Source organism: Phoenix dactylifera, chromosome 4 (genome assembly GCF_051530095.1).
Source record: "Phoenix dactylifera cultivar Ajwa chromosome 4, Ajwa_hap1_PhDact_Kaust_v1.1, whole genome shotgun sequence".
Taxonomy (NCBI): domain Eukaryota; kingdom Viridiplantae; phylum Streptophyta; class Magnoliopsida; order Arecales; family Arecaceae; genus Phoenix; species Phoenix dactylifera.
This window is the reverse complement of record NC_143193.1, coordinates 51,105,791-51,116,606: the sequence shown is the minus strand read 5'-3', so window position 1 is coordinate 51,116,606 and position 10,816 is coordinate 51,105,791. Positions and strand designations below refer to the sequence as shown.

General features: G+C 40.8%; 1 protein-coding gene across 2 annotated transcripts; it reads left to right on the top strand.

Moving 5' to 3' along the window:
• The first annotated feature begins 3,774 nt into the window (after nt 1–3,774).
• LOC103701321 (patellin-3-like) lies at nt 3,775–6,347 on the top strand. Of its 2 annotated transcripts, none has more exons than XM_008783341.6 (4): nt 3,775–4,937; nt 5,312–5,436; nt 5,536–5,677; nt 5,805–6,347. In XM_008783341.6, the coding sequence occupies exons 1-4, from the start codon at nt 3,783–3,785 to the stop codon at nt 6,063–6,065; spliced, it is 1,683 nt and encodes a 560-aa protein (XP_008781563.3). In that variant the 5' UTR covers nt 3,775–3,782; the 3' UTR covers nt 6,066–6,347. The 2 variants fall into 2 exon arrangements, with proteins under 2 accessions (XP_008781563.3, XP_008781561.3); XM_008783339.6 differs by having other exon boundaries at nt 5,536–5,713.
• The last annotated feature ends 4,469 nt before the right edge of the window (nt 6,348–10,816 follow it).

Sequence of the window (10,816 nt, the reverse complement as noted above, 5' to 3'; positions counted from 1 at the left end):
GCAAACGGGGCAGCGGACTGAATGACTTTCTTCATGACTGATCATTTTGGTGGAGTTCTCTAGATTGGTGACGTGCAGACGCCAAGAATTATTAAACGTATTCATGATAGAATATTGTGACTCGTCTGTTTTAGCAAAAAGAAAAAAAAAAAAAAAACTTTGCCATAGTAATTAGATTGGTGGGCAAGACTTTGGGCCGACAACAATGGATCAGATCTTCCGAGAGTAGCCACTCATTTGCGTTTCACTAGGGAAACAATATTCCTAGTCCATAAAAGATCTTGGCATGCAGGTCTTCTAATTTGCAAATGTTAGCACATAAATGACTTGCATAGTGTCATGCAGTACCCGAATCCAATAATATCACATCGAGAGGCGAACTAAACCAGCTTAAGCTATCATGGATCACCTCACTATGCCATCTCTCTACCTTGATGGAGAAAATCCTATGTACCATCTTATTGGCCACCAGAAAACTATGCCAACTTAAATAATAGTTGTGAGAGATTTTCTTTCTTAATTGCTGGATATTTTATTTTTCGATGCTTATGGATGTATTTACTCTAGATTGGTTTAATAATTTTAGTTTACACACACCAAAAAAAAAAAAAAAATGGAAGACAAAAGTGTTGGAGGAGTGGAATGAACAGACATTCAGATATACACCTGGCTCCACATATTGGAATCACTTAGGACATCATGGAGGCCATATCCAATGTCCCAGTTGGTCCTTTTATAAACTAGCTCTTGCCCTTGTTCTTATATTTTGAGATACTTATGTACGAGTGTCAATAATATTTGCTTGGCCATGTACAAAGGGATATGGGTAGGGATGCGAGCTTTTGTGTTGGATTCCAATAATTCCTACTTTGCACAGCTTGGACTTGCTTTCTGGCCTTCTCGATGGTCATCACCTCCATCATCATCCACCATAATTCAAACCCAATTCTCACATATCAATCTTTTTTTTTCTTGTTTTTTTTAGGTAAACTCACATATCAATCATTGTGCTTGACCTTTACAACCACATCATTCATATAATCTTTTGCTTATTGTTTTCGAAAGAAAGCATTCATATAATATTAAATATGTCCAAAAGAAACATGAGATCAAGGACGCCCTGTCCACAGGCATGGCATGACAATACCTTCAAAGGTGGTGTCAGGCTTTGGTTCTGAGATATAACAACAGGCATGGGACCAAGGTCCTATCAATAAAAAAAGATCCTACCACATAAACTAGTTGATACCTCTATGTGACAAATATTTTCAATCTCCGATAATCTTATAAAAATTCTTCAGAATTACCAAAAAAATAAAAATAAAATATTTGAGAGCTAGACATACAGAGAGTAAATTTCAGATCGATGATAAAATTACAATAGGTTAAATTTGGAAGGATTATATTTATGTAAAAGGTTTTTTTCTTTCTTCAATTTAATTAATGCAATCGATATTTGCTTGTTATGAAGCTGAAAAAGGTGCTGCTAGAAGTAAAATAAACTTATCTTCCTTTAAAAAAACTATCGAAATGCAGTAACAAATAGGTGAGCACCGGTCCTCGAAATCTTGTTGCAAGTCTTCAGAGTTCAATTTATTGGTGCTTGATCACGAACCATGTTCCTTTGTGAAATTCCATTTCTGAATGGAATATGAATGTGCTTACTTGAGCACTTGGTGGTGTTTTGAATGATACATGATATATACCAGGTCTTTGTCACAAGAAAAGATGCTGCATCTCAATATGTCTGCAAGTTAATATGAACTTTTGCTACAGGCCATGCACCAGTACCGCAAGATTACCCAGAGATTTTCTATCAGGCAGATTTTTGCTGATTTCAACTACTAACATGTCTTTGTATAATTTAGCAAACTGAATAATACAATCCTCTAATTCGTTGAATTTAGCTCGTCAATCGATCTAGTTAATTACTTCGTCACATTAATATAGACTTCATACTTGCTCCCACGTACTTCGGCTTTTCTCCCTATACATATATATATACACACACACACAGTAGGCCATGCCTTCAAATATGAGCGGAAGAGCAAAGAAGCCGAGTCATGTTAAGCTTAAAGCTACTCCAGCTCGGCCTATTGATTATCTCGAGACCAAGCTTATATTAAAAACATTAAATCTAGTTATTATTTTCTCATCAGACTCAGTAACCTTGCAAACATTTTGGTTAAATCTCTCTGGAACTGGAAACATTCTTACCGCGCCTGTAAGCTAAAAAAGGAATGATTTTGAAGGTAGACTATAGATTGCAGAGTGGGAAAGAGGAATCGACGAAGAACCCATTCACCTTCAGCCCTTGCGAACAGTGTGAAGTCTTTCTTTCTCTTCATTACAATAGGATTATTCTTGCATGAATTAGGTTGTGCCAGTTGCCCAAGGCCCACGGAGGAGCACACCAACCCAATTGGACGCAGGTTCAGCTCAGGCATAGCTGTGTAAGGCTGGCCAGGCCTACAAAAGTACCAAGCGAGTGTCATGAAAGGAAAGGACAAGCAGAAGAAATCTAAGGACACGGTGATTAGCATGACGGCCGAGTTGGACCGTTGCAAAGAGAATACCCAGAATACCGTCTGCCAAATGTCCCAAATCCGGCGTGTGGAGAGATCCTGTGGGCTTATTCTCTGCCAACTTTTGCAGTCTCCTCACGCCGTCCGTCCTCCAGTCTCGGTCACGACTCACGACCACCAACCTGCAAGCAGGAAAAAAGAAGCTAATTTAACATCATCCTAGTTCTCGTTATCACATGAAAAATAAAGAAGCGTAGGAGCAAGGCCTTCTTGAATTGCCATGGGGCACCACTTTTTCCTCACGCATGCTTGCAAAAGCCAACCTCCTTTATGGAACAAGGAACCGTTGATCCCTTCTTCTCCCCTTTCTGTGGGCTAATGACAAAAGCACTGAACTGCCAGCTCTCACTTGTGGAAACCTTTGTACATGCTCTAATACACGAGATTATTCAATGTACTTGCATATGAATAGTGTTATGAATGTATAGATAGTGTTGTGTAGTACGAGCTACATTCACGGCAGATCAAACTCATGCATAGAAACTTTCTGTGAGCCAAAACTATGGACGATGAACCATTGAAATTTGCTGGTTTATTTTTAAATAAATTTTTGATATATATGATAAATAATTTTTTGATAATTACAAGAGCTAAGCTACCTATCTTTCTTTTTTGAAATTCACTAGAAATTTCTAGACACGGGTCCAACATGTAGTCTGTTGGCTAAATCTTAACTCGGGACACTTGCAGAGAAGGTTACCATGCAGACACTCCCTTAGATAAAAACAGTATATATCTTTGCAATCATTTGATATATTGATGTACAACGATGCATTAATATGTTCTAATAAGAAGCAGTGATGCTTTCAAATCTTAACGCAAGTGGAGATACATAGACCATGCTGTAAATAACAAGGTACGTATATACCTAGTAAAGCAGAAGGTTATATTCTTGCATGGAAAACTTATTTTTAAGAGAGATCTTGTAGCAAGATTCTCCATGGATGAAGCATTGCTATTGGCTCCTTTGTTGATTAGATTTAATTAATTAATCTAATTGATAATTACAAGAGTTAAGCTTCCCACCAAGAATTTTTTAAATTTTGTTTTGGAATTTACTTGAAAAGATAAAAAATGGTGGGCTCCTCCTCTGGCGGGTCCCGCCTGAGCAGTCCAAGGCTGGCCAACGGACCCTGACAGACTGGTATCTCTCTCAATCTACGTGTATATAAATTTCTCCCACTCACCCATAAGCCTATGACGCTCTCTCTTCGATTTTTCTCGACGCCCAAAGCAATGGCCGAGGAGACTCAGACCAAGGCATCCGAGGCGGCCCAGGAGGTCGTCGTCGCTGGGGGGGCGGCGGCGGCGGAAGAGAAGGAGGTGTCGAAGGAACTGCCGCCGCCGCTGCCGGCCTCCGAGGCAGAGGAGGACCCCAAGAAGCCCTCCGGAGAGGAGGCGGCGTCCTCTACTGACGTCGTCCATTCCGTCTCCTTCAAGGAGGAGGGCAACCTCGTCGCCAACCTTGAAGACCCAGAGAAGAAGGCTCTCAACGACCTCAAGCAGCTCGTCCAAGCCGCCCTTGCCAACCACGAGTTCTCCCCTCCACCGCCACCCCCGCCGGCGGCGGAGCCACCGATCAAGGCGGAGGAGGAGGCTAAGCCTGAAGTACCCCCTCCCCCGGCGCAGGCGACAGAGGAGCCAGCCCCACTAGCGGACGTCCCCCCGCCGCCGCCGACGGCGGCGGAGGAGAAGGCCGTCGTGGAGAAAGATGGCGCCCGGACAGTAGAATCCATTGAAGTGACCGTCGTCCCCGCCACATCCCCGTCACCCTCCGAGGAGGCGCCTCCTGCGGCGCCGGAGGAGGAGAAGACCCCTGCACCCCCGCCGGCCGCGGCGGCGCAGCCGCCGGAGGAGGTGTTAATCTGGGGGATCCCGCTCCTCGGCGACGAGAGGAGCGAAATCGTCCTCATGAAATTCCTCCGAGCCCGGGACTTGAAGGTCAAAGAAGCCATGGCGATGCTGAAGAACGCCGTGATTTGGAGGAAGGAGTTCGGCATCGAGGCGCTCCTCGAGGAGGACCTCGGCATCCCGGAGATGGAGAAGGTGGTCTTCATGCACGGCACCGACAAAGAGGGCCACCCGGTGTGCTACAACGTCTACGGGGAGTTCCAGAACAAGGAGCTCTACGCCATGGCCTTCGCCGACGAGGAGAAGAGGCAGAGGTTTCTGCGGTGGAGGATCCAGTACCTTGAGAAGGGCATCCGCCAGCTGCTCGACTTCAGTCCTGGCGGAGTCTCCACCATGGTTCAGGTCACTGATCTCAAGAACTCGATCGGCCCCATGAAGCGTGAGCTTCGCCACGCCCTCACCCTGCTCCAAGATAATTACCCTGAGTTTGCTGCTAAGCAGGTATATTTGAATCCATCACTAATTCTCCGTCTCGTTCAATATATCTCTCTCTCTGCTTTTATGACTTGCTTTTGAGGTCATCGTTTGTGTTGCGCTTGAAATAGAAAAAAAAAAATGTTTAGATTTTTATTTCCAGTATTGCTTTTTTTTGCATTGGTCTTAATCAAGTTGGATTTTTTTATCAAAACCATACCAATATAAGGTTTGAATTCCAATATAATTTTTAGCTAGAAGGGAATAATTCCAATATAATCAAGCTAAATTGCGTTGTGTCTTGTTATTTTTTGGCCTTTGTTCTTTAAACAATTTTGCTTACAGAAAGGTTGGGTTTCTTCTGATTGTTAAAGAGTAATAACATGTTTGGGCCTTTTCAGATATTCATCAATGTTCCATGGTGGTATCTTGCTTTCAATCGAATGATCAGTCCGTTCTTCACCCAGAGGAGCAAGAGCAAGTTTGTTTTTGCTGGGCCATCCAAAACAGCTGAGACCCTTTTCAAGTCAGTGGAGATCTGCCGAGCTTCTTCTATGTTTTAAAGTCATTTTAGGCAATTAAGTTTGAGAATTTTTTTTCATATTCTTTTGTTTGATGCATGCAGATACATTGCTCCTGAGCAAGTCCCAGTACAGTATGGAGGCCTGAGCAAGGAGAAGGACCCCGATTTCACTGCTGCTGATGTGGTTACTGAGATCGCCATCAAGCCCTCGACGAAGCAAGTCATAGAGATACCGGTTAATGAGGTGCGGAGCTTGTTCCTCTCACCAATTCATCAAATGGTTTTGCTTCTAAACTATCAACTACTATGCCATGTCCTTATGAAGGTGGTTTCAGAAAATGATCTTTGGACTGGAATGCTATTCCTTGCAGAAATGCCTTCTTGTTTGGGAGCTCCGAGTCCTGGGATGGGATGTGACCTTCGGTGCGGAGTTTGTGCCGAGCTCGGAGGATGGATACACTGTGATTGTGCAGAAGGCTAGGAAATTGGTTGCTGCTGATGAACCTGTGGAGAAGAACAGCTTCAAGATTGGAGAAGCAGGCAAGGTGGTTCTCACAGTGGACAATACCACCTCAAAAAAGAAGAAGCTCCTCTACAGATACAAGATCAAGAGCTCTACTGTATCCCTTTGAGGAGTTGCCTGGAGAAGGGATAGAAGGAAAGTGACCATTGTTGAGGGACTTTTTTCACTGGATGGATGCAGACTTGAGTTGGTGTTATTTGGGAAGATGCTTATTCTACCAGTATTTTTGCATCTTGTTCCTATTATTGAGTTGATTATTTTGTTTAGTGTAAGCGTATTGATGTTGTGTTTTTTGGGGGTCTCTGTCAACTTTATTATTTACTTTGTAAATTATCTGTCTACATTTGGTCTCTCTGGAGTTACTCTTATTATATGATTGCTTTGCTAGAAACCTGTGCCATGGAGGCATCCATTTGTTTCTATTCTTATTTCTGAATCCTTCTTGTTTGTTGATTAGGCTTTCTGACCATTCTTTCCCCAGCACACACATAAACAAAAAAAAAAGGGAAGAATCCTTCTTGTTTATCTTTATTTTTCTTTGTTCTCATTCTCTGTATCAAGAGTTCTATCTAACAACTAGCTGTTTTCAGAAATATATAAACTTTTGCTGATTTCTTCAATCCATGGAAACAAGTTTCCATCGTTCTCTTCTTACATTTGCCGATTCGAGCTCATGAGATCAGAAGAACTCGGCGAACGTAACATGCCCTCCAACACCTATTTATTATTCTTTGGTTGCATTACAATAAATGTTACCTCCAAGGTGGAATAGAGACGAAAGTTATCAATGGCCTCCAGGGACAAAGGAGAGGGACAAGAGTAATGATGCCGGGACTCTGACCTCTCTGTGCTGCAGATGAATCCTATGTTCACTGATGCAGGATTTACTTGCATATGAGCAAAAATGGGCATTAAGAAAGAGGGATGTGCTTCCCTTTTTGTCAACAAAACATCAGTCAGGTCCTTGTTTTGAGGCGTGACCTAGTGTTTCTGGTGCAGGAAATAAAAAAATATTGAGTAAATTACTTTTTTTTTTTGTTTGCTTTCTGAACTCTACGTTTATTACATTTACATCATCCAGTAGTTTATATGATCTACATTTGCACCCATTTAAATTAACAGAGTTAGTAAATCCATCCGAATGAGTAAAAAAATACATATTTTTTTTTTATATCCTTGGATAGCTATTATATATATAATATAGTTATTTTGATCGTTTTAAAAAAAAAATGATGCAGCATTTGAATCCTATTTAAAATTAACAGTTTATTTAATATCCTGTTAAGTTTTGGATTAAAGTATTTAATAAAATAAACTTAAGAAAAATAAATGTAGGTTTTCCGAACTACTAAGTGTAAATGTAATTTATTTATAATTTTAAGAAGATTTTTGTAATTTGTAGCATTCACTCTAGGCATGAACCTTCTCCAGCCATATAGCCTTTGACTGTTGGATTTCGTTCTCCATGTCTTATTTGCATTCTTATCCATAACTTTCCTTCTTCTCAACTGTTCACCATTAGGTAACTGGGGACTTTGGGACTTTGGTAGTGATTGGATTAGAAGTTCCCCACCATTTACGTTGTTCGTGATTAAAGCATGAGCTGTTGTCACGTTCCTCTTCAGCTTCTCCCACCCCAATCCACCTGTTTGGGTCCATGAGAAATGAAAAACTGCTCCTAAAAATCATAAAAACTTGATTAATAATCCTTATGTTATACTATTTTAAATGTTTGATTTCATCTTTAAGACCTTTTTGGATTCCGACTCTATATCAACTTGCTGGCAGCCAGATGTGCTAGAATTTAGAACGTGAGTGTGGCCCCCTCGTCCACTCCTTGGAGGGCACTTTCTCTTCCCCCTAGACACGTATCAAGCTTTTATAGACATGGGCCAAATGCCATCAGGACCATTCCCCCTTCTTTTAATCCAAAGGAGGAGGACAATCTCATTCTATCATTTGGAAATTATTGTTAGGGAAATGAATGATTCCATTTCATCTTTTACCCTGAAATTGGTCACCAAAGACTTCTTTAAGATATAGTACGAGATTAATTGACCTAAGTGAAAGTATTGCCTACTTAATATTCCACAAAATCATGATTTTGTAATCTTTTCAATGTTGTTACCCAATTTTATTGATTAATTGAATAATGTAATAAAGTTCCCTTTATTTTCACTTGTTTACCTGCTTATATGCATGGTCATGTACCATATGCAGCAAACAATTGATATTGTAAAAGTTGAAGAATAACTTGCCTACATGATTGCCATTGACACAAAAACCTACCATGATTCAAGCTAGCAATTTCAGATAGTAATTTTGTCCTTGAGCAAAGCTAAAATAACAATCACCCTTGTAGACAACCTTGGCGAAATAGGTTTAACGTAAGCACATGATCTTTTCATTTCATTTTATTTTAAATTTTTTAAAGAGAGGGAGGGAAACGCACTCGTTGTTTAATTTTCTTGATTCTAATACTTGAAATGCACTATCCATGATTCGAACCCCAAAATCTCTGTAATCAGCCCTAGTTCATCCTGCAAATAGTCTTTCATCTCTGAAGGTCTGTTTAACCGTAAAATCTTATTGACCCAATAAGATCTTTCAATAGGTGCTTTTCTTCCAAAAGCATGCCGTAAGGAAATTTGTTTGGAGAAGAATTTTCAGCCGGAGGGCGGCTAATCATTGGAAAGCAAGGGTAGTTAATGCGCCTCTTAAGGTGATTTATCTTATCCCTATAACTTGGGCTAATTGGCTCGATGTGCTTGCCAACATTTTGTGCTGCCTCTGAGGATAAGTGGTTAGTTTGTCATTGTTCTCGCCAAACTTCGGCCATAGTCGCATAGTTCAACTCCAACAAGGCAACTGCAGCTGAATGTACATAGCGTGCGAGATCGACAAAAACCTAAGATGAACACTTATTAGAGATTCGACACTATGGCTACAATTTTAGAGAGGGGAGGCATTCATAGATAGAGAAATCCCCTCTACCTGTCTATATGACTTACCTACTTGCAATGTGTTCCTCTTTATCTCGACAGAAATTGACTGTTGTTCAGGAGGGATTTCTCTACATGAAGATGTCCCCACTGGATTTTGTTCAAGATTTAATTCAGAAGGAAGAAGACAGACAAATGTCTCATGGGGGCATAACCAAGTCGTTATCAGGATAGGAAAGAAAAAGGAATAGAATATTGGGTTAGAGAGGGTGAGGCATGTGGCTATGTCTCAGGCCTTCTTAGCCTGGTCAAGGTGGGCTCCCATGGGGAATTTGGCTACTTTGCTCCCTCTAATGTGGTGGGTAGGGGGGTAGGGCAAACAAGCATGTGCCTTTCTGATCGCCCTTCCCCACTGATTGTTGGCTGTACTATTGAAAATTTGTAACTTGATAGCACGATGCATCAAAACTTTATAATTTTGTGGTAAGACACACAAAAATTATTTTTACATCTTCGTACGATCAGATGCAAACCCTAATCCTTCACTAGCCACTCATCGGGACACCTGGCGTCTACATCCCTTTCACCTCGTCCCCGTTTCTCTTCATTGCTTTTCCTTTTTTTTTCCCCCCCTCTCTTAGTTTGCTCAAGATGCATGAAACCTTGAAGATGGATTAGGAAACCAAGTTCTTTTTAAAACCTCCTCATAGGAGAGAGGTAATGGGGGTGCACTTAAGCACTTGGCCGCCATAAAACTAGATCATCACCCAAAGCCTTGTCCTAGCATCTTAGCCAAGAGGGAGTTCCCGAATATTATGAGCCACTAGACTATTGATCGGATGACCTAAAACTAAAAGGGAGATGAATTGGTGCATAAATGATCCAAAAGCTAAAAAAAAAAAAAAACCCTGCCCATTTAATATTAAGCACAAAACTCAATGGGCTTAGGCCTTAAATGGGTCAACGAGTTGGTTGCAGGTTGGCGAGTTATATATAGGTCGGGTTTGGCTCGAGCATCTCTAACCAGCTAGCAAGTTGGATTGGGTTTGGATAAGATCTTATGAGCCTTAACATATAAGGTCAACTTGACCTAACCCGTTGATTGCCAACTGTTGTTGAGTCGAGGCAACTTAGCCATGCCGGTTGGGTTTGCCAGATCACTAGATCATACCTAACCCAATCGGTAAATTGAAATATATGGTTTTAAACTTTTTTAATCTATAGCCAACCATTTAGGACGGAGAAAAACCCATCAAATTAATTGGAGAAAATTGAAACATTTTGCTGTTAGCTCTTTAATTGCTCGACACTTTTTAGACTGGTGTTAAATATTTAACCAGTGTAGCTTTTGGTGGGGGTGGCATCTTGGATGGAAAGAAAGTCTTCCGGGCTGAGTGGAAGATTTAAGAGAAGTTCTTTCTAAATTTAACAAAGTGGGCTTGTTGTCTTGAATGTTTACTTTCGTCACTAAGTGGCTTCTTATAAGAAAAATTGGGGGAAAAAATCAGTTCTTCAGAGATACCAAGTATTCACACTCATGGATTTGCATTAGGAGAGTTCAATTCAGAAGCAGCAAGCTTCTTGGGCCTTTTGTCTTACTTGTTTCTAGACATGTCACAGATGAAGCTTTGTGGGTACATAGAAGGAGCTACAGGAACCTTAGCTTCGGCTGCATCATTTAGAGTTCTGTTGGCTTGTAGAATATGGAGTAAATGTTTGGTGCAAGACTGAAGTCCCGAATTTTATCTTTGAAAGTTGTTTTGAATTCTCACAGAAAAACAGAAAAGATTTGGTGGCACACTAAAATTTTATAAGTTCTAACAAATTATATGGTCAAAACTTGGTGCAGACCTATGTAGACAACATATATGCATCAAATTTCAATGATCTTAGGCATATTAGAAAGATCATTTCAATA

Excerpts from the sequence above, each read along its gene's own strand:
- LOC103701321 (XM_008783339.6), top strand. The coding sequence starts at position 3,783 with ATGACGCTCTCTCTTCGATTTTTCTCGACGCCCAAAGCAATGGCCGAG. Across the intron at positions 5,437-5,535 it reads ACAGCTGAGACCCTTTTCAA|ATACATTGCTCCTGAGCAAG; the intron begins GTCAGTGGAGAT and ends TGATGCATGCAG. Across the intron at positions 5,714-5,804 it reads TCTCACCAATTCATCAAATG|AAATGCCTTCTTGTTTGGGA; the intron begins GTTTTGCTTCTA and ends TATTCCTTGCAG.